The sequence below is a fragment of the Stomoxys calcitrans genome, chromosome 1, assembly GCF_963082655.1.
Source record: "Stomoxys calcitrans chromosome 1, idStoCalc2.1, whole genome shotgun sequence".
NCBI lineage: Eukaryota > Metazoa > Arthropoda > Insecta > Diptera > Muscidae > Stomoxys > Stomoxys calcitrans.
The window spans coordinates 168122021-168146950 of NC_081552.1; the positions used below are offsets into that span (position 1 = coordinate 168122021).

General features: G+C 39.5%; 1 protein-coding gene across 7 annotated transcripts in view; it reads right to left on the minus strand.

Annotated features, from left to right (window-relative positions):
* The window catches only part of LOC106085463 (serine/threonine-protein kinase mig-15), a 259525-nt gene that overhangs the window by 87986 nt on the left and 146609 nt on the right, over positions 1-24930 (minus strand). For 6 of the 7 annotated variants that reach the window (XM_013249721.2, XM_059360365.1, XM_059360367.1 and 3 more), the window contains exons 4-7: positions 6055-6745; positions 5547-5986; positions 1085-1276; positions 222-242 (exon numbers count right to left, since the gene is read on the minus strand). In XM_013249721.2, the coding sequence (XP_013105175.2) occupies positions 222-242; positions 1085-1276; positions 5547-5986; positions 6055-6745 (1344 nt within the window). The remainder of the gene's footprint in view (positions 1-221; positions 243-1084; positions 1277-5546; positions 5987-6054; positions 6746-24930) is intronic. The other variant, XM_059360366.1, reaches the window with a different exon arrangement.

The following is a 24930-nucleotide window of genomic DNA, read 5'->3' on the forward strand; positions in this document are numbered from 1 at the left end:
AAACTCCATATAAAAAAGAGTTAGAGATTAAACCCTTGTAAGATAATTACACCGGTATTCACATATCCTTTATAGAACTGTCAAATAAACGCCATAAATTGGCTTCATTAAGTTTTGTGAATACGGCCTTCAATGTTTATACCAAATAATAGCAACAATTTTGAAATTTCAACACATTTGCGAAAGTGGAACAGAATACCCTGTCTTAAGAAGAAACATACCTCAGGTCTCCTTGGTGGTAACTGTTGATGTTTGTTGTTACCCAAGTAGATGTTTTACATGTTCAGGGGTTTGGGAGGGAGAATAGTTCAGGTTTCAGGCGCAAAGATAGTAAATGGTGGCAAGTGTTTTGTGTGTTTGGAGGGACATTATTTCGCATTCGAGCCATACCCATATAGACACATATACAATTATGCAAAGAATAATTTACATATACACGAGGGCAGGGTAAGGGCAAACAACATATCCAGGAACATGACGAGAATATATAAAATTGTTGATATCATATGATGTTGTAATATTGACGAGCGTACAAACGAAGCAACGATAACAAACATTTGTTGGAGGTAAGTTGGTGTGGTACATTGTAAGGTGTATGAGTGTGGGAATGTTGGAGTGTTTGTGTACGTGTCACCAGTTCAAAGGGGGCAGGAGGGGTTATTCAGATGCCGGACACCAATAATAAATGGTTTAACATGAAAATAAAAAAGAAGAAAACGAAAATTTTAGAAACATTTACAAGGTACAAAAATAAGAAAAAACAATAAAAAGAACATATCACCAAAGGAAACTAGAAATTCATAAACATTTCTAAGGACAAAAACACATATATAGAGGGGAAATTTACTATACCATATACATTAAAAATAAATTAATATTAAAAGATATTTCTATTGGAATGGGGAAGTTTAGCAGCTCTTTTCAGTAGTAGCACACACATATGGTTTTTTTTCTAGCCTGAGTTCTTTGGAAAATGGAGGTAATGCAGGAGAGGTTGTATTGTTTGAAAAGCTGATGACTGATATATGAGCAGGTTATGCTGATTTATAAAATGCCTAAATTTGTACGATCGAACAACACTTACCGATGGCTTGAAATTATTTTGTGAATTACGTTGTTGCTGTTGCGGGGTTTGTGCGGATGAGGACTCTGAACTTTTTGGTGTTGGAGGCAATGGCCGATTGGCATGAGGAGGATCTGGTACAACAATGAGGCGTTGGGGTAATGCAGGACGTGATGGTGGTCCTGGATCTTCAACCTGCTGGCGCTGATCACGCTGTAAAAAAATTGTTGTATGTAAAATTTTTAATAACATAAACATAAAAAAGTTGTTACATGGTGTAATATACAGAAAAACACGTCAAAGGTAAATAAAACCGATAATTCATGTGTTGTAGCCCAGTATACATTGCATATTCTAATAACATACATATGTTCAATGAAGAGCGCCCATGGCAGCCGCACCTGATTGACCCGATGGAGTCATTCATTGGGAAGGGCTGCTGTCTCAGTGAACGTATTCGTCCATTTTTCGTCATGGGAGAGGCACATCCCGGAGTGTTTTCTCCGCACGCTTCTGGTCCCTGCGGGATTGAAAAGAATCCCGGACTCCTGGTTCTGACCATCATCGGTCGGTGTAGGTGAGGTGTAACCGGTGCATGGAGTTTCCGATCTTGCTCCGGCTTTACGTCAATATGGGTTGTTGTTGTTGTAGTCACATTTTTATGTGGAGGTGGCGATCTTCGTCAAGCTCCTGTAGGTGAGCAAGCTCGTTCCGGTCCAGTGAAATCCGGATAGTGAAATGCTCCATTCGGAGTGGCTGCAAAGGCAGTCGCGGACAATCAGCGGTGTCGAGCGGAGAGTCACAGTGAGAGGCCGAGCGGCACCGGCTCTTGCACAAATACTGAGTGCCTATGATGCTCGATATGACAAGGCGAGTTATTGGCGTCTTTAGATAGCCAATGGCCACCCTGTTCCAGCGGTGATCGGTCCTTTAGACCGGAACGAGCTTGCTGACCTACAGAAGCTTGACGAGGATCGCCACCTCCACGTGAAAATGTTGCTACAACAACAACAACTCACCATCGGCCGACCACCCGACTTCATAACCTCTAAAAGGCGGACGTTCATCAATTAGAAGTAGGTCGATTGGGTCGGCTTCAGAGAGTACAACTTTTGTGCTAGTTGCCGAGAGGAAATTCCGAGAGGAATCATTAACGCAACAGCCGGTCGAATACCCAAAGTGTGACCCAATTTTCCTGGCACTGGCAGTGGTACTCGCAGACGAGCGTGATGGGTTTCGTTGCACGGACCCCACTAACCCCAGAATTAGCGATATGAATCAGGAAATTAACAGGGTAGTCGACGAACATAAGCGGAATATGTGATTAGAACACTTGAAGCAGTGCTACCAGTGGTCTACTCTTAAGTCACTCTCGAACCTCGGCGGAAGGGATGATAGGACCTCTGTAATTTTTGGCGACATAAATGTGATTGTCCCGAAGAGATGCCCCAGGTTGTTCAACAGTCAATTTATTGAGCATCCCGAGAGTGACAAGGCTAGGTGGACATCTATTTGTTGTATCAGTGGCCCCGAGCCAGTGGACAGCCATCACAATTTACTGTGGAAGAAGTTACGAATGTCATCCGTGGCTCCAAGGCACAGAATCTCTACACTGATAGTGAAGAATCCACATCCACCTGGAGTCGAGTACCATACAACTGTCCTCAACATGTCTTTGAACACTCTTAGAGAACATGATGTCTACAACATGGGCAGAATGATTCCACTACTGAATCCTAGGAAGGACCCGCGTAAAGGGGAGTCGTACAGACCAATCTCCCTTCTCTCACCAGTAGCCAAGACGCTTGAGGGACTACTCCTTTTTGGATAATTTCCATTCGCCGAGCATCAGCATAGATGACGAAGACTATGGAGCGTAGATGGCGAAGACTATGCAAAAGACTATGCAGTCTTCGTCATCTATGCTGATGCTCGGCGAATGGAAATTATTCAACAAGGAGTAGTCCCTCAAACGTCTTGGCTACTGGTGAAAGAAGGGAGATTGGTCTGTACGACTCCTCTTTACGCGGGTCCTTCCACAACAGCTTTCCATGCCGTCACCGCACACTTTGCCGTGGCATTAATCAGCCCAGGCCATGTGATAGGATGGTTCTCGTGCCACTGGACCTACCGCAGGCATTCGACACGTTTACCAACCTTATCCTTATTAGACAATCTGTAAATTATCTGTATGGTCGTCAGTCATTTGCGGAATTTAGAGATAAGAAGTCGTAACACCGTAGAGTGAAACAGGGAGTTCCCCAAGACGGTGTGATACCTCCGGCACTGAGGTATAACCCCTATCAGTGAAATAATAATATTCAGATCTGTAAGAATGCCACTCTTCAAACTGCGACGGGCAGTTCTCATTATCTCCATTAGGAGACAAAAATCCTACCCGTGCGAAGACTACATGCTGTCTAAGCAATACCTTCTGGGCTTTCATCGCAGGGACCATAGGTTTCCACCGCCCAAAAGCCTCAAGGTCGATCTTCATGATCCAGAGTGAGAGGATCAGCACTACAAGAGAGATTCAAGCGTGTGTAGATAACATTCATGCAGTCACGGCAAGAGATGCGTTGAATAGCTACGGGAGAACGACCGCCACCCACTGCAGCTTATGAAATTGACCTTCTTCGGCAAACTAGAGTAGTTCTGTCTCAATAACGATCCGGCAGATGCACCCACCTCAACTGTTAAAGAGCAAGTGGAATAGAGGATAGAGGCAGATGCACCCACCTCAACTGTTACAGAGCAAGTGGAATAGAGGATAGGTAGAGGTTAAATAGTGACGGAAAAATACCCCATCTTGGAGCACTTCATGATTCACTCTGATGTCCGCTGATTGCCCGCGACTTCAGCTCCGTATGGAGCATTCCACTATCCGCAACCTGTGGACGCGCCCGGTAGCTCCCAGCTTAGCTTCTCGTTATTGTTTTTGTTGTAGCAGCAATCATCGACACACCTTGCCGATTATTGTCATGAGGATTCTCGTGATAAGGAAGAACACCACACAGATTAAAGTTCTAAGTTCCAGCCCGTGTTATGCCCATTGTTATCACGTGAGTGGGGATCTGGGTCTGGCTGGACAGTCAAACAGGTGACGTTTGTCGTGTGGTCCCAGGTCACAATCGCGACGTTCATCCTGCACCTTGAAATTAATCCTTGCTCTGTAGGAGCTGAGGCGGCTGCATCTGCTGGATCCTAATCTTCAGGTGCAATGGGAGGCTGTCGTTCTCCTAGGATCACATTTACACGGTAACTATTTACCGCATCTGCATGAATGTTGTCTAAACCCGGTGGATGGCAAGAGAAGGGAAATTAGTTGGTACGATCCTTTCCTTCATCTGAATCCTTTCCTGGCTTCAGTAGCGGTATTATTCTTCCAGACATCGGAGACAAATTGATCCAGATGCTTCAGCATAAACGTAGAAATTTTTTGCGCTGCTGGTGAAGTTTTTCACTTTGTCTAGCGACGAATGGCTTTCCCTTTCGCCCTATCACACTTGGAATGCTCAATTTATTGACACAAGTAGAACAACCTAGTTCATCTCTTCGGATTAGGCACTGCTACGTCGCAAAAGTGATTGAGGTCCTAACATCATTTCTACCGGTTTTTGAGAGTGATATGGCAGTAGACTACAGCTTACTAATACCGACACTGTGGGTACATAAATTGTTCGTTGAGAAACCTATTTTTATTTTTTTACGATTGTTTTTATTTATCTAGGGTCAGAAGAATCACAGTATCAACAAGTATCGCAGACAAGCGTCTGTTTGTTCCGATGCCTGCGCTAGCAAATTTGTGTTATCGAACGGCTGGGAATCGGAGTATCATAATTTCCTTTGATCAACATTATTGTGGAGGTAGCGATCCTCGTCAAACTCCTATTAGTAAGCAGGCTCGTTCCGTTTCATAAGACGGATCGCCGCGAGACCATGATGGCCGTTGGTTATTTTAAGGCGCCAATAACTCGTCTTGTCATATCGAGCATCATAGGAATTCCGTATTCAAGCAAGAGCCGGTGCCGCTCAACTTCTCACTGAGACTCTCCAATCGATGTTGCTGATTGTCCGTGACTGCAATTGCAGCTACTCCGTATGAAGGATTCCACTATCCGCAACCTGTGGACTAGCCCGGTAGTTCCCAACTTAGCTTCTCATGATAACGATGAACATCACACAGATCGGAGCTTAAAGTTCCAGTCAGTGTGGTGCTCATAGTATTCCCTTGCCGGCAGCAACATTCTTATTCCCCCACAGAGAGACTCGTGATAAGCATTAAAGACTCTTAGTGCGGATGGATGGAGGATGTTACGACTTATAACCTGGGGTGAAACTACTAACCGACGATGTATTCACATTGGCGGAGATTAAAAGATGGCTTGTTGTCTAACACATGTTTATGGGCTTTATGACCACAATCAGGGAAATTTCTCCACCTTAGTTACAATTTTCTGTTTTTCAAAACTGAACTACTTACCGATGGCGGTTTTTGATTACGATTCGCCTGTGGTTGTTGGGCTTGTGCCTGTTGTTGTTGCTGCTGCTGCTGCTGTTGTTGTTGTTGTTGTGCAGCTTGCGCTTGAGCAGCTGCTGCCTGCGCAGCAGCCACAGCGGCCATTTGCTGCTGTTGTTGTTCGGCCGCAATGCGACCCTCTTGGATTTGTTGGAAATTGCGTCGCAACGTATCACCCGGTGCTTGTATAATTGAACTTGGTTCACCAGCAATTTGTGTGTCATCATCATCATTGTCAGAACCCGAGTAGCGATAGTCCTCACGCTCCTTCTCCTGCTTGCGCTTTTTACACCGATCGATGTGATCCTTCAGCTGGATGCGCACTTGACGATCTGTGGGTTGATCCTTAATAAAAGAATGCTTAAGCAATTGTTCGGTATAAGGCCGCTGATGATAATCTTTCACTGGGAGAAGAAGAAGATGAAAAATATTATTTCCATTTTCCCACAAAAGCAATCTAAAAACCACTTACCTAGCACTGTATCTATAAAACTTTGAAATTTCTTTGTCCACTTTCGATTCGATTTCAATCGCGGCGGCGAATTACGTGGTATCAAGAACAGTGCACGCATTGGATGCAGATCACACAGCGGCGGTTGGGATTCGGCCATTTCCAAGGCTGTTATGCCTAACGACCATAGATCGGAACGATTGTCGTATGTGGCCTCGGGATTCTCGTCGCATGCTATGACCTCGGGGGCCATCCAATATGGTGTACCAATGAATGTGTTCCTCCGCCCTATTGTACGATCCAATTGTGCTGATACACCGAAATCGACCAATTTCACCTCGGCATTGTCGGTGAGCAGGACATTCTGTCCTTTAATATCACGATGTATAACTTTGTTCGAGTGCAGATAGGCGAGGCCTCGCAGTATCTCTCGACATATGTAGGCAATCCATTCCTCTTTGAGACTTTGTCCTTTTGTTGACTTAACTAGATCGGTAACTGAACCTGCACCACAATACTCCATGACCAGCCACAGCTGGTCATCTTTGCCTGGCGGCGATTTCTTAATGAAAGCACCATAATATGTAGCTATATTACGATGATTTGAGTATTTCTTTAAAACGTTTATTTCTAATTTTATTTCCTCCTCTTCATCTTCGGTGACATCCATCACCTTTATGGCAGCCAATTGACCAGTTTTTGTATGTCGACCCTGGAAATGAAATAAAAAAAAAAAACAAAATTAACGATTAAGGGTGAAACTCTGGGTAAAATAGGAAAAAGTTTTTTTTCTTTATTTATTAAAACGTCGAATCCGATCAAGTGAAACACTATAAACTCGCCTTTTTTTTTTACTTATCAGCTGAAGCGTAGGAAGGCCCCTGGGGTGGGCTAAGCACCCCCAGAAAAGTTTTAGTCACCGCAGAAAGCTGGGCTGTCTTTGCTAATGCTATCAATAATTTTCAGTTAAGCGTAATTCGGATGAGTGAATTTCAATGCCATGCCAGCCGGTTGTACGTACCAGATTGGTCCGATGAAGTCCTTCATCGGCAAGGGTTGCCGCCTCAGTGTACAATAAACTGTGACAACAACAAGAACCAACTAAGCGACAATGCAGAATGTCGTGAAGCTAATTATCCCAATAATAACAAGGTAGTCACAGAATAATGCTCAGTAGGAGTCTTTAAAAGTCAAAGGTAATTATTTTCAATACCATAGGCATGAAAGAGTAGTGCGTGGTGTTTGGTGTATAGTGTGCAAGTTAGTATATTCGAAGAAAATTAAAAATAACACACGATGGACCGTATTTGATTCCTTCGTTCGGAACAGAATTGCGTCTTTCAAAGCGGTGTTTGTTGAAATCTGACTTTAAGCAGCACTTGCTTGGACAAGAAGGAAATTATCCCTTCTCGACCAATGACACACGAACGCATACCAAAGATCCCAAATAGCTATCTTGTGTCTTGTGAGAGACAGTTCTGTTTTCATTTTGCTCCAATAATTTTCTGGTTATTTACAATAAAATATAACAAAAGTTCATCACTGTTTGTCTATTTCCACGTGAAATTGTATCTGACACAATATCTGTTTGTTTTGAGAAAAACTGTCCTGTCCTGTCCTGTCAAATAAAAGCAAACATTTTATTTTGGTTTTGAATCAATTGAAATAAACAAAATCAGTGCAGTGCGGTACACACATACATACATAAAAAAGAAAAATACATTCTGTGCTCAAAAGTTTTTTTTCTTGCTTTTTTCTCAAACGCCATCGCCAACAACAAAAATATTATGTCTCAGCTAAGTGAATCGTTTCAAGAGAAACTGATGGCTGACATTACATACGCCAACAATCAGCTTAAAGAAGAGCTGGTGGCTAAGTTAACGGGATCGTCAAAGAGGGAGAGAGATGATTCGTCAAATCCAGAGAGCAAAGCGAAAACACCTAAGCTGGCTCGATATGAAAGAGATATAATACATGAAATGGAAGTGCGTTTTGAGAGGCAGTGGACGATGTTCAAAGAAGCTCTTAAAGAAACTGAAGAGAGATTGAACACGTCCATGAATAAGAGATTTGAAGAAGTGGAACTGAAGCTGTTAAATTATGTAGATACACACATACAACGAATTGAGGCAAAGTCAAACGAAATAAATGAACGACTACTGAAAGCTGAAACTGAATGTGCAGAAATAGTTAGCATGAGAGAAGATATAAAAAACCTTCGAGCCCATCTGGCAAAACAAGAAAACTTGGCGGTATCATGCGATCTTCGTGTTAATGGCATTCCTTGTTACCCGTCGGAGAATTTAGATCATATTTTTGACTGTATATGTAAGGCACTGAATGTAGCAACACCTCCATATAAGTCAATATATCGATTGAAAGGTAAAAGAGGAAACAATAGCCCTGATACTACTATAATTGTTCAACTTTTAACGCCATTCGTGAAAAACTATATCTTAAAGATGCTGGCACAGTTCAGGAAAAAATTTAATGGTCAATTATGTTTACATCACATTGGTTTTGATTCCAATCAATGTGTATACATCAATGAAAATCTTACTTCGACGAATTTTAAAATCTTGCAAACGGGTATTAAATTGAAAAGACAGAAAAAAATCACCTCGATCTACTCTTTTCGCGGCTTAATATATGCCAAGAATGCCCCCAACACTGAGCCAATTCATATTGCAAACGAGGTAGATTTTGACCAGTTTTTTCGTCATGCTATTGATACTGTTTAATGTCTTTCCAAACTATATTTTTTTCAAACCAATCTTTTGCTTATTTTTTATTTTTTTTATTAGCGAAAATAGTAATACATATTTTAATGAATTCATTACAAAATTCTCCTTCATTTCAAATTCTCAAATTGAAAGCGTTGCCACTTCTAATAAATGTCTTTAACCAATAGTACTTTGGGTTCCAATAACGGATCATATTACATGATTAAAGTACTCTGTAGACAGAAAACTGGCCTGAATATCTGTCATATTAATGCACAAAGCCTGAAAAGGAAAATAGATGAATTTCGGCACAATTTCGAAATGTCTGGAGTTGACATAATATGTGAGTGAAACCTGGTTTAATTCTTCTATTACTGACAGCATAATAAGTGTTGAAGGATATAATGTACATATATAGAAATGATCGAAGCTCCCTTGGAGGTGATGTCGCGTTATATGTAAAGAACAACTTACCCTGCAAAGTAATTTTTAAATCTGAACAAAATGAGAAAATTGAATCAATCTTTGTCGAGCTTGTTATTAATACCCGTAAAATTCTATTGGGTTGTGCATATAGACCAAATTGTCATATACCGTATGAATGTATTTTCGACACTATCCTTGATATTTCTGTGCACTACGATGATGTTATAATAGCCGGCGATCTCAATTCTAACCTTTTAAAGGAAAAAACACTTATTGAGTCGTTTAACTCCATGGGATTGTATGGGGTAAATACTACAATACCAACTCACTATACAACAACTTCGAACAGCCTGATTGACATATTTCTTGTTTCAAAATCTGATAATGTTCTACTATACTGTGCACACACCAGAACAAAAACAGACAAGTTATTTTAACTTTAATAAAATAAATTATGATACACTTGCTTCTGAAATACACAACATTGATTGGAGTAAGATATATGACATTTATTCTACTGATGATCAGTTAACGTTTCTTAGTGAAAATCTATTATATCTTCTTGACTGCACCGTACCTATTTGCACACCACGTCCTCGAAAAGCTCAGAACTGTTGGTTTAGTGAGTCAATTAAAAAATTAATTGACAAGAGAGATTTGGCTTACAGACGATGGAAACGTTTTAAATGCCCAATGCTCCATGAAGAATGCCGAACACTCAGAACTGATGTAAATAAAACAATTAATCGCGCAAAAGCTGGCTATTACGCCAACAAATTCCGCCAGGCTACCGATTCCAAAAAAAAGTGGAAAACAATACGAGAAATTGGTGTCGGGTCCACTCCTATAGTTGAAATTGATGCAAATCCTGATGAACTGAACGTATCTTTCCTAAACAGCACAACATATCTTGAAGATAATAATATAGAAACAAACCCAATAAATGTCATATCAAACACACCAGCATTTCCTGACTTTACAACTTTTGAAATTGCATGTATTCGGTCTATTGATGTTTATGAGGGTTGCATGAGTATAAAATCAAATGCAGTTGGTTTGGATAACCTACACCCAAAATTCATAAAATCCACCTTACCATACACACTGTCGTATATCACATACTTCTTCAACACAATTCTAACAACTGGCAAATATCCGACCACATGGAAACATTCAAAAGTTATACCTGTGGCAAAATCGAAAAATGGAAATGAATATCGTCCCATATCAATTCTGCCTTTCTTCTCAAAAGCTTTTGAAAAGATAATTCACAAGCAAATAAGCGCATACTTAAACGAGCATCGCCTCTTATCCAGCAAACAGTCTGGCTTTAGGCCAAGACACAGCTGTGTTACTGCTTTAATCGATGTTACCGAAGATATTAGGTCAAATATTGATGATGGACTGGCTACTTGCCTAGTACTGTTGGATCACTCAAAAGCTTTTGACTGTGTTAACCATGAGCTGTTGTGCTTGAAACTGAAGCACTATTTTAATTTTTCTGCATCTGCTGTGTTGTTAGTTAAAAACTATCTCTGCCAAAGAACTCAGTCGGTTGTAATCAAGGATATAATGTCCAAATCTCTTCAATTGAATAAGGGTGTACCGCAGGGTTCGATTTTGGGACCACTGCTTTTCTCGATGTACATAAATTACCTACCACCACGGCTCAGATACTCCTCTATACATATATACGCTGATGATGTCCAGCTCTATCTGAGTTTTGCTAAACCTGAAATACGTCAAGGTTTTTTAAAAATAAATGAAGATTTGGGCATTATTTCCAACTGGGCTCATGCCAACTATCTTAACATAAACCCTAAAAAATCAAACTGCATCTTAATTTCAAATCGCAACCATAATATTATTACTGAAGAACATATATTAATTGGTGAGCAACACATACAGCTAGTCGAAAAGGCTAAAAATCTTGGTATAACTTTCAATAACTCACTGACATGGACCGATCACATAGTTGCGACTACTGGAAAAATATTTGGTATGCTAAGAACACTGTACCAAACACAATCGTTTACGCCAAAACACATTCGCCTCCTTTTGGCTAAAACGTACTTACTGCCTGTGCTCTGCTGTGGAAGTGAACTGTTTAGTAAATGTGACTCTAGGAGCACTAGACGACTGGAGACAGCTCACAATGCAATAATAAGATATGTTCATGGCCTAAATCGATACGAGAGCTGTTCACCCTATGAAAAAAGCATATGCAATATGAAATTTGGCGATTTTCTAGATATAAAAAATCTGTTACTATTGCATAAAATCATTTATGAAAAATGTCCAGAATACCTGTACCAAAAGCTGCAGTTTGGGAGAACAAACAGAAGGATACTATTGGTGATGCCTCGATATCGCCTTTTGATATCACAATGGCAATATCTAACAAATGCGATCCGCCTATGGAACTCACTACCCTTGTCAATACAATCTATTTGCAACGCAAATTCATTTAAAAAAGCTTTACAGAAAAATCTTTAAATAATCTTAATATTGATAATGTCTTAATTAAATAATGTTTATATTGTCAAAATTATTTGTTAATTAATTATATATTACAAATGTTACTTTATATACTACTAATCTCTGTTGAACTGTGTTAAATGTCATTGATATCTCACATACAGTAATTATAAGATCATTGTTATCTTGTTGTATGTGAAAACGAACAAATAAATCTAAATCTAAATCTAAACAATACTTCGGAAGCTAAATTCGCTTATTCCAAATCTTTCAACAACTGACTGGAAGATTGGTAGATTGGATGAGGCGTTAATGAGAACCAGATACATGCAGTAAACTCCTGTTGCCTCTATATGTCACACGATTCACAACTATTTGTTCTAACCTAAGGTTGCAAAAGACTTTTAATAAGACGATAGACAAAAGGGCACGGCAGGGCTGCTATGTTTACATATAAGGAAGGATAAGTTAAGAAAATACTAGAGCGAGTTGAAAAGCAGTCAGAACAATTCCTGGTTGTCCTGCTTGATATGCCGCTGTAGGTTCTCTCTTGTAGCGCTGAACCTCACGCACTAAATCATGAAGATCTACCTTAAGGCGTTTGGGCGGTGGATATCTATCCACAAGATGATGATTTGGATGGACTTGCGATAACAGCCCAAAAGGTATTGCTTAGACAGCATGTAGTTATGTCTTCGCACTGGTAGGATCTTTGTCTCCTGATGGAGGTGGTCCACATGCGAACTGAGGAGACAGCCCGTCGCAGTTCGGAGGGCGGCATTCTGACAGTTCTGAATATTATTTCACTGCGTGCCACAAAACTGAAGGGACCACACTGGCGCTGCACAACTTACCACAGACCGGCCAATTGCTTTGTACGTCGTCAACAAGGTTTCGCAAACGTGTGCGGTGATGGCATGCAAAGCAGTTGTTGGGCTATGCAGTCTTCAAAATCCATGTTGATGCTCGGGGAATGGAAATTCTCCTACGAGGCTCGGGAGCAGTAATGCCTCAAGCGTCTTTGCCACTGGTGAGAGAAGGGAGATCGGTCTGTACGACTCCCCCAAACTCGAGTCTTTTCCAGGCTTCAGTAGCGGGATCACTCTGCCCATTTTCCAGACATCGGGAACTATAAGAGTGTGCAAGGACATGTTGAGGACAGTGGTAAGGTACTCAACTCCAGTTAAATCCAGATTCTTCAGCATCAGTGTAGAAATTTCGTCGGGGCCCAACACCTTGGATGATTTGGCGCCACAGATGACATTCGTAGCTTCGCCCACGGTAAATTGTGATGGCTGTCCATCGGCTCGGAGACCACGAATACGGTGAATGACTCTCCTCCTTACCCTGTGACTCTCGGGATGCATAGTAAATTGACGGTTGAACAACCTGGCGCATCTCTTCGGATCAGTCATGTTTACGTCGCCAAAAGTGACTGAGGTCCTGTCATCGAGTCTGCCGGGGTTCGAGATTGACTGAAAAGTAGGCCACAGCTTGCCTACACCGGTGCCAAAGCTACATTGCTCCAAGTGTTCCAGCTACAAATTCCGCCTATGTTCGTTGACAACCCTGTTTATTTCCAGATTCAGCTTGCTGGTTCTGGGGTTAGTGGGGTCCGTACAACGAATCACGCTCGTCCCCGAGCACCACTGCCTGTGCCGGGAAATTGGGCCGCACTTGGGGTATTCGACCGACTGGTATAAAGCGAGCGGCTGCTGCGTTAACGATGTCTCGGAATTTCCTCTTGGTGTGATGCGCATTAAAGTCCCCTCGAAACAGACGGTTATGGCCAGATAGTAACCCACTTATGTCGGGCATGTAAGCTAGGGGTCACTATCGCCATGCGCAGGCGAGATAGGTCTATATTGCACGGAATGGTATATCACGAAGACCAATCCTCCACCTCTATTCCTTGAGCAATCCTTACGCAGCACATTGTATCCGTGACAACTGTGTAAGCTGCAGATGTTGGTCAGCTTTGTCTCCTGAATCGCTGCGACCAATATGCTCTTCCGACTCATGAAATCCACAATCTCATTGATCTTGCCACGGAGTCCGTTGCAGTTTAACTGCAAAAACCCTACACTTCCCGGCACTGGCCTGGCAACATTTGGGTTTGGATTCTGCCGTTGCGTATATTGCCAAATGTACCCACTCCATGCACCGGTTACACCTCACCGACACCGATCGATGATGGGGGCGGTTCTGGCAAACCGAACAGCACCAGGGTCCGGGGTTCTTTTCAATCCCGACACGGACTTGAAGCGTGCGGAGAAGGCACTCCGGGATGTGCCTCTCTCATGACGAAAAAAGACGAACATGTACACTGAGGCGGCAGCCCTTGCCGATGAGGGGTTCCATCGGGTCAACCCTGTGCGTACAACCGGCTGCCATGGATGTGTTGCGGTATCGAGTGGATAGTATCAGTGAGAAGTCGCCTACACCGGCTCTTGCTTAAATACAATGTGCCTATGATGCTCAATAAAGGTGAGTAATTGGAGCCTTTAAATAACCAAGTACCATTATGTTCCCCCGGGGATTGGTCCTATGGACCGGCTCATCTATAAGACCTAGACGAGGATCGCTATCTCCACATGTAAATGTGGCTACATCAATTACTATTACTAAAGGGTAATTTTTTAGCTATTATCCTTTTGGCAACACTGGTTTAAACAGCTCAGATACGTTTCGTGTATTGTTTCACTGTCAAACATCTTCAGTTTGGTCTGCATAGAAAATAGACCATGAGTCATCTTACAAACGAACAACGGGGAGCGCTACCGTGAGATGATATCCAACTTTTTTTGCCCAAAACGCTAACATGTGGTTTCAACAAGACGGTGCCACATGTCACACAGCACGCGTAGCAATGTACTTATTGAGAGGCGAGTTCGGTGAACATTTTACTTAACATTCCGGACCAGTCGGTGGTCAATAGACCGTGCGATTTAACGCCTTTAGACAATTTTTTGTGGGTCTATGGTAAAGCTCATGTCTAGCCCGCTTCAATTGACACATTTGATGACAACATAAAAGCATTTATTCGTGAGATATCGGACGAAATGTTGAAAAGAGTATGCCAAAATTGGACTAAGTGGATGGACCATTTGAGGCGCAGTCACTGTTAACATTTGCATGAAATAATCTCCAAACATTAAGTTATATGGACCGTACAATCGGTTTAGATAAATGTTTCATGCATTTTTCTGAATTTTATGGTTTTTTTTTGAAAAACTTTCCCATACCTCTTTAAATATCGCCCTTTACATATAAAAAATGTTACTTTTCCATCAGGTTTTTCTAAACAATTTGCTTGTTTAGAAAATATAATTCTTCCATAATTTATTTTGTTGATAGAGGCGCTTCGACTTTTTTATATGCAAAAGTGATGAATGTGTCTGCAATATTTTCTTGGTTATAGCTATCACCGCTTCTTGCGGCTTGGCTTTTCATCATTTTACATAAAAATTATCCAACATAGAAAAAATGGCAAATTAATTTCAAATAACCGTTGTATTTTGCCTTCATAGCGTCATAATTGAGCTGTCTTCTTGTTGTCCATGCTTGAAGAATGTCGGCATTTATTAAAACCAGATTTGTTTCTCATATGCATTTAACTTCTTGCTACATCCGCAAGGATAACTAAAAACAAGTCAAAATTTGTCCTAGAGTGTTTTGTATAGAGGGGAAACGTGGCATTGTTGTTTGAAAGTTGTTGCAACCAATCAAAAGCCAATAGCTACCAATGAAAATTCAAAGAGGCGTTGGTAGAACTAATGATGTCTAGGGGGATACACCAGGTATCATAGTCACCATTAAAAGAAACACAACAACAGAGCACAACAGATATGAATGATGATGCAGCACCATACCGTCGTATCACCCATTTGAAATTACCTTGGCGAAAGCAATATATTCTTACACGACGAAAATTCTAATATCAAAGTTTATACAATAATATCGATATTCCTTCAAAGAAGTTAATCATGAGTAATTAAATAAATAGCAGAGAAATACTAACAATGTATGCGCACGGGAAAAATTCTTAGGTTAAAACAAGTAAGGGTAGGGAAATGTGGGACTGTGGCTACCATAACTGGAAATTGGGATCAATATCTAATTCTCAACTGAATTTGATGGACTTGGGTGGAAGTTTTCAGATGGGTTATAAAACAGTCCGTGCCAAACTTCGAGCACAAGTGTTCAAAATTGTAATAACTACGGCTCTATATGTGCAAATAGTGCGATGTGTTTATGTTTAGCTAGCTAAATATAAATCTGAACCGACTTTGATAAATTTAAACAAATATCAACAGTCATAAGAAGAGAAAATGTGCAAATTTTCCTGACAATCGGTTGACAAATGTCCACATTATTGCACACATTACTCGAAGTCCGGCGAACATATACAGTGGCACAGAAAAGTCTACATACCCCTCCCAAAATATGCATTTTATAAAACGAAATTTGTACACGAACAAGTTTTTCCGCCAAACATAGAATGCTGCTAAAATTGTTTTTTTTTTTACGAAAAGGTATGTAGACTTATCTGTGCCACTGTATATGACAGCTATATCTGAATCTTAACCGATTTCAGCCAAACTCTTTAGATGTTTTGGTAGTTGTCTAGCAAAGCGTTTCACAAAAAATTGGTGAATAAATGCGCTTGCAGAGGCTTTAAAAGTGAAAATCGGCCGGGACATCCATATATATATGTATATGGGCCCTATATTTAAATCTGAACTGATTTCTATGAAATTCTTCAGTAACGCCGAAAGTCAAAAGTCATAAGAAAATGCTTCCTGGCAAATTTCGAGAGAAACGGATACCAAATGACTTCATTATTGCAATATTACTCAAAATCGGAATATATATGGGAGCAATATCTAAATTTGAACCGATTTCGAGCAAACTCTTTAGATATTGTGGCTGATCCAGAGGATTTTCACATCCCTGGGTATCAAACTCCATCCCTTTTATACACACCACCATAGGATGGGGGTATACTTATCTAGTCATTCCGTTTGTAAAACCTCGAAATATTCGTCTAAGACCCCATAAAGTACATATATTCTTGATCGCCTCCACGTTCTGAGTCGATGTAGCCATGTCCGTCTGTCGAAATTACGATAGCGTTTGAACGCGAAAAGCTAGCCACTTTTACTTCTTAAGCCCTTACAAGCCGCAATTTTTGTCCGATTCGGCTGAAATTTTACATATCTATAACTCCAATGTTAACCGGTCTATCGATCATCCTTGTTCGGTTCCTAGAGGCTTTAATTTTTGCTGGTTTGTGGTATGTAGAATAAAATAATGCCCTTCAACTAAATTTATTTTGTATAAATTTTTAGTAGAATCCATGGTGGTGGGTTTCCAAGATTCGGCCCGGCCAAACTTAGCACGCTTTTACTTGTTTATTTCTCACAGAGGTCTTGTGTTTTATGTACGTAATGATGTAGTGTTCCAAAGACGACAACACCTGGACTCCCAGGACTAAGAATTTAACTCCCTTTAGGTTACATTCAGGATAGGAACGAACGAACTTCACTTCGGATTTCTTTATAGAAGTCCAAACGCAGGAACGGAAAGCTTCCATAGACGGCTTTGAGGCCCTTTCTGAAGCGATCACAAGTATTTTGGACGATTTTCCGAACAGTGAAATCGTTGTCACTGGGGACTCCAATGTTCACAATTCCTCCTGGCTTTCCCATTCCGGCCCGGGCCGGGGGAGTGGCAAATACGCCGAGCTCTTCGCGGCGCATAATGACCTCGCGCAACTAGTGGATGAACCGACAAATATTCCGTGTGTCCAAGAGCACCAGAATAATCCTCTTGAGCTTTTCTTACTTCACACCCTGAAAAGTATGAAGTTAAAAGTATGGAATTCTTGCACCTCTTGGTAACTCGGATCCCTGCATTGTTTCAGCATCTTTTTTGTATTCGGCACTTCATAACGCCTTCTCACCAGTAACGAAGCGGTAAATTTTTATATACGAAAAAGCACGTTGGGCTGAGCTCAACGCATTCTTCCAGCATTTAAATTAGAAACTTAACTTTCTTGATGACAATATAAATGCTGCAGCTGAGATGATTGAACGCATAATTTCAATTGGAATGAAGACATTTATTCCTACTAAGATGATATTGGTTAAGACTAACGACAAAAGTTGGTTTAACCAGACATGCAGAACTGCTGCCAGATCCAAAGAGGAGGCGTTCACAAATTGGCGTTTGTTTGCGGGGAATTCTACCTTGCCGGAAAGCGAACAATCACTCCCGACGATTAAGAGCGTATCGAGTTCGATGCCTCAGATATTTTTTTAGATCACTTGGAGTCAAAAGGGTTCTTGCGAGGCTCGACGTAAATAAAATCCCGGGCCCCGATGGTATATCGACACTTGTTTTGTGCAAGTGTGCTTCGACGCTTGCTCGTCCATTACGCAACCTTTTCAACCTTGCTTATCGTGCGGAAGTCTTATTGGGAGTTTGCGAGCGTTCAACCGATGCCTAAAAAGAGTGAGGCGAACAACTCTGCGAATTATCGGCCAATAGCGATATGCTGCGCGCTTTCCAAGGTTACGGAGAGCATGGTAAACCACCATCTTGTGATGTATTTAAGGTCCAATGGCCTTCTTAGTGACAGTCAATATGGGTTCCGCAGAAATCGCTCCACGGGCGAAAAAATGGAGTTTCTGTCGGAACAATGGGGTGGATCTATACACCAGTTTGGTGAGAGTTAGGTCGTGGCACTGGATATATCCAAGGCATTTAATAGGGTCTGTCGCATTTGGTGTCGGTAATGACTTTGCCCGATTTATATCGAGCTTTCTAGAGAATCGTACTATTCGAGTTGTTACAAATTAAAAGCAGCTAGTTGTTCTTAGCTGTTGTCAACATCATAAAATAAAACCCACGATTGCAAACACAAAGAAAAACAAGTAAAAGCGTGCTAAGTTCGGCCGGGCCGAATCTTATATACCCTCCACCATGGATCGCATTTGTCGAGTTCTATTCCCGCCATCTCTTCTTAGACAAAAAAAGGATATAAGAAAAGATTTGCTCTGCTATTAGAGCGATATCAAGATATGACCCGGTTTGGGTCACAATTAAATTATATGTTGTAAAGACCTGTGTAAAATGTCAGCCAATTCGAATAAGAATTGCGCCCTTTGGGGGCTCAAGAAGTAAAATAGAGAGATCGATTTATAAGGGAGCTGTATCGGGCTATAGACCGATTCAGACCATAATAAGCACGTATGTTGATGGTCATGAAAGGATCCGCCGCACAAAATTTCAGACAAATGGGATAATAATTGCGACCTCTAGAGGCTCAAAAGTCATGATCCCAGATCGGTTTATATGGCAGCTATATCAGGTTATGAACCGATTTGAACCTTATTTGACATAGTTGTTGAAAGTAAGAATAAAATACGCCATGCTAAATTTCAGCCAAATCTGATAGGAATTGCGCCCTCTAGAAGCTCAAGAAGTCAAATCCCCAGATCTATTTATATGACAGCTATATCACGGTATGAACCGATTTGAACCATACTTGGCACAGTTGTTGGATATCATAACAAAACACGTGGTGCAAAATTTAATTCCAATCGGATATGAATTGCGCACTCTGGAGGCTCAAGACGTCAAGACAAAAGATCGGTTTATATGGCAGCTATATCAGGTTATGGACCGATTTGAACCATACTTGGCACAGTTGTTGGATATCATAACAAAACACGTCGTGCAAAATTTCATTCCAATCAGATAAGAATTGCGCACTCTAGAGGCTCAAGAAGTCAAGACCCAAGATCGGTTTATATGGCAGCTATATCAAAACATGGACCGATATGGCCCATTTACAATACCAACCGACCTACACTAATAAGAAGTATTTTTGCAAAATTTCAAGCGGCTAGCTTTACTCCTTCGGAAGTTAGCGTGCTTTCGACAGACAGACGGACGGACGGACATGGCTAGATCGAAATAAAATGTCGTGACGATCAAGAATATATATACTTTATGGGGTCTCAGGCGAATATTTCGAGTAGTTACAAAGAGAATGACTAAATTAGTATACCCCTCATAATATGGTGGAGGGTATAACAAGTAAAAAGGCATTAAGTTCGTACGGTCCGAACTTTGGATATCCACCTCGGGAATATATATGTAAACTACATTTCGTCATTATCCGGTGAAAAATGAATTATTTGCATGCTTGTAGAACAATAAATTCTAGTTTACTATGCATATTGATGCAGAATACTTCTTCTTTTGCATATAATAAAATTTGATAATAAAGTTTGCTGTATATGACTCCATCGTCCTAAAATGAAATAATATCGACGAAGCTGAGAGAGAATTTGCGAAATCGCAGATGTATCGGCAAATGTTATTGTTGAGCTAAACCATAACAGTTACCAAAAAAATCGTGAAATTAAAAACGAAATTAACTCATTTGCAGCATGAAAACTAAAACACAATAATAACATCAATATATATGGGTACAATAGCTTTGTATTCGTTCAACTGATTTCGTGACGTCGTCGTATATATATATATATATATATATATATATATATATACATATATATATATATATATATATATATATATATATATATATATATATATATATATATATATATATATATATATATATATATATATATATGTGTAATTTATTTACAATTGGAGTATGTATGGACACAGGGCATCAACAAGCTCTCTCCATCCAACTCTATTGTTGGCCAAAGCCTTGGCTTGATTGCACGACATATGGATTGATTGCATCTCTCTTTTCGTACAGCGGATCCATGTGTTTCTCAGATGTTCCCCCTTTCTCTGTCCTTGCGGATTCCAGTCTAGGACTTTTCTCAATATATATTCGCGCGTTCAGCGTAGGATATGACCCAACCAAGCCCATTTTCTCTTCTGGATTTCAACATCGACAGGGCAATTGCTTGTTCTTTTTGCAATTCTTTATTTGAAATACGGTTTGGCCAGAAAATTTGAAGTATTTGTCGTAGGCAGCGATTTTAAAAACTTAAATTTTGCGGGTAGTCGCTTATGTTAAGCTCCAAGTTGTACAGCCATATTATAAAATAGATTTCACATCGTAATACCAATTTATCAATATCTGTGAGGGCTTTGATCAATATTTCATAATGTTTTTAATTAAATGACAAAGTTAGTATACCCACCATTCAGTGGTACAGAGTACAAAAATGAATAGAAACAAAATCAGTTTAACATTGGTGTTTACATTCTTGAAGTAAAAAACAATTCATTGCATTTCCGGTGAGTCATGTGATCTTTACACTTACAATTACAAGTTATAATACAATCAATGATGTAAAATGGTCGTCATGATGAGAGAGATTGCTTTTGGAAAAAGAATTTTGTAAAAAATAATGTTTAAAAAACTTTCAAAAAGTGAAAATAAATACAAAGTTACACCATTTACAGTATGTAGAGTAAAACAAAATTCATCATCAAATATGGTTTTTGTGTACCTAATCTCACAATTTACCACTTATGGGACTTTTTACTGATTATTTTTTTTTTTTTTAATTTTTTTTCTTCATATTTTTATTAGCATTTTAGCAACAAGGAATTAGTTGCGACTGAAAGATAGCAGTGAATTAGTCATCGTTGGTAATATCAGCATTTCCAAGAATTCGGTACAAAACCTTTAATGACAGACCAAAGAATACAAACGGGTGATCCGCGAGAAAATTTACAATAAAAAAAAGAACTCAATGAACTTGTGTTTTTCTTCAGACTAAAGAGTACGGCATCATGAATTTGGATACCACAGCTGGATACCACAAAGTGTTGTATAAGGAAAAAGGAATAGGTCACGACAGTGTCATCTGACAATGATTTAAATAAAAAGATTTTTCAATAAATTTGCCTTCGTTGAAATGACTCAAAACTCCATTGAATTGAATACAAAATAAGTAAAGGGGCGTTAAGTGCGGCCGGGCCGAATCTTATATACCCTCCACTATGGATCGCAAGTGAAAAGTTCTTTGAATGGCTTTTTCAAATATATAAGAGCTATATCAAGTAATTGACCAATACGAACCGTACTTGTCATGGCTGTTAGAAGTCATAAAAACTCCATCTCCAAAATCTTAAGCAAGTCGAGTGATAAATTGCGCGCTCCAGAGGCTCAGGTTTATAGGGCGGCTGTATCAGGTTACGATTAAGAGCATACTTGGCGCAATTATTAAAGGTAAGAAAAAAACGCTACGTGCAATATTTCAAACAAATCGGATGGTAATTGCACTTTGTACAGGCTCAAGAAGACAAAACTGAAGATCGGTTTATATGGCAGCTACATCAGGTTATTAACCGATTTGAACCATACTTGGCACAGTTGTTGAAAGTTATACCAGAATATCACGTGCAAAATTTTAATGAAAGCGGATGGTGATTGGGCTTTCTAAATGCTCAAGAAGTCAAAACTGAAGATTGGTTTATATGTCGGCTATATCAGGTTAAGAACTGATTTGAACCATACTTGACACCGTTGTTGAAAGTCAAAACAAAACGTTTTATACAAAATTTCAGCTAAATCGAGTAATAATTGCGCCCTCAGAAGGCTCAAGAAGTGAAGATCAGGATCTGTTTATATGGCAGCTATATCAGGTTATGAACAGTTTTGAGCCTTACTTGGCACAGTTCTTGGAAGGAAGATCACGCGCAAAATTTCAATCAAATCGGATGGTAATTGCGCTTTCTAAATGCTCAAGAAGTCAAAACTGAAGATTGGTTTATATAGCGGCTATATCAGGTTTGAACCATTCTTGACACAGTTGTTGGAAATCAAAACAAAAGGCTTCATGGAAATTTTCAGCTAAATAGGATAATAATTGTGACCTCTTGAGGCTCAAGATCCGAGATCGGTTTATATGGCAGCCATATATATCAGTTTATGAACCAATTTGAACCATATTTGGCACAGTTGCAGAAGGTCATAACAAAAAGCAACACTAAAAATTTCAATAAGAAATTCGATAAGAATTGCGCCCTCTAGAAGCTCAAGAAGTCATATCGGGAGATCGGTTGTATCAAAACATGGGCCGATTTACAATCCCCACCGATCTCAATTTTGTATTTAAAGTTTTTATTATTTATTATATTAACCCATTTCAGACCACCACCCTTTCTTCCCTGATAAATAAAAGGCACACTCGGTGTTTTTATGTAGTATAGTTCACGGGAAATCTGGGCTTTACTCCATATAACTCCCACACCCTCTATATTTTCGTTTCTACGATTCGGTTTGAGCTTTTTGAAAAAAAAAACTTAAAAATCAAGCAGTCAAAATAATAGCACCTCATATAACGAATTCGCAAAAAAATTATATTGATACAATAGAAACAGGAACCAATTGGAGGATTTTATTAGAGTATCGAATAATGAGAAATTGTTGATATTTGGTGACGTGTCCCTTGTATGTAATAACAGCATAGCAACACTTTCTAACTGAATTGACAAGAATTTGACATATTTTTTAGGAAAATGAGCTGCATATACCCGTATTATATTTCAATGGCTTTTATTTTCTTATGTGACTTTTCTGGCCCTGTTGGAAGATCGAAATCAGCGGCATTTCAGAGGAGGCAAGTGGTACTACAATTTTCTCAAGAATGATGACATGTTGGGTTGCATTCATAATATTTCTAATCCTAGCCCCAGACCACTATACTGAAACCCCATGCATTTCAGATTTTGTTACGAAATTCATTTTTTACGCACCACCGAAGGATAAGCAACACATCGAAATATCCATTTCCGACCCTATAAAGTATATATATTCTTGATCATCGTAAAAATCGAAGACGATCTAGCCATGCCCGTACGTATGTCTGTTGAAATCTCGCTACAGTGTTTAAAAATAGAGATATTGAGCTGAAACTTTGCACATATTCTTTTTTTTTTTGTCCATAAGCAGGTTAAGTTCGAAGATGGGCTATATCGGACTTTATCTTAATATAGTCCCCATATAGACCGATCCGACGATTTAAGGTCGTAGGCCCATAAAAGGCGCATTTATTGTCCGATTTTTGGGACAGTGAGTGACATTAGGCCCCTCGACATCTTTCATCAATTTGGGTCAGATCGGTCCAGATTTGGATATAGCTGCCATATATGGACCGATTTCTCGATTTAAGGTTTTAACCAATAAAAGGCGCATTTATTGTCCGATTTCGCCGAAATTTGGGACGGTGAGTTGTGTAAGACCCCTCAACATCTTTCTCCAATTTGGGCCAGACCGGTCCAGATTTGGGTATAGCTGCCATATGGATCGATTTCTCGATTAAAGGTTTTGGGGACCAGATTTGGATATAGCTGACATATACACCGATCTCTCGATTGAAGGTTTTGGGTCCATAAAAGGCGGCGAGTTGTGTTAGGCCCTTTGACATCCCTCTTCAATTTGGCCTAGATCAGGTCACATTTGGATATAACTGCCATATAGACCGATCTCTCGATTTAAAGTCTTAAGAAATTTTAAAAAATAAAATTATATAATTTTTAATTCTTAGGTTAATACATTTGTAAATATATTGTTATTAATCTGTAAGGGTAAATAAAAAAAGTAAATAAATAAAAAAAAATTTGGGTTTTCAAATGTGGAGTCCTTTCCTTGCCCCTTGTAATCTAAAATGGTGAACATTTTAACTGATTTGAGTTTAACGGTAACAAAACATTATAACATTTTCCAAATTGTCTGTTTATTCAATAAAAATAAGGAGATTTGGGAGAGCTACGTCATGTGGTGCTATTATTTTAACTGCGGTAATATTGGCTTAAACATTAAAAAGCAATTGGAACATATAAACAAATGTAATATTATGGACAAATTCGTACGTTTTCAAAAGATAACATAATTATCTATCTTCCCTATCGCAATAAGAAATAATTTGATGTGTATATTATTGTACACTATTATGCAGGTAACCTTACTGCTGCTATTATTTTGTCCGGCACTGTATATATATATATATTTTTTTTCATTTTTCCTATCTTCTAGTGGACTTCGGAATGAACTAAAATTGATATTACGACATATTTCTCTTTTCCATCAAAAAACTAAGGCTGCAAAAAAGTAAAATTTTTTAAAATTTCCTTGACTTTATAGCTATAATAAAATACCACAGGTAATTTATTGAAAAAATTATTTTTCCCATATTATTCTGTAGAGGCAGAGCAATCCATGAAAATGTGTTTTTTTTTTCAATATAAGTTAGTAATAAAC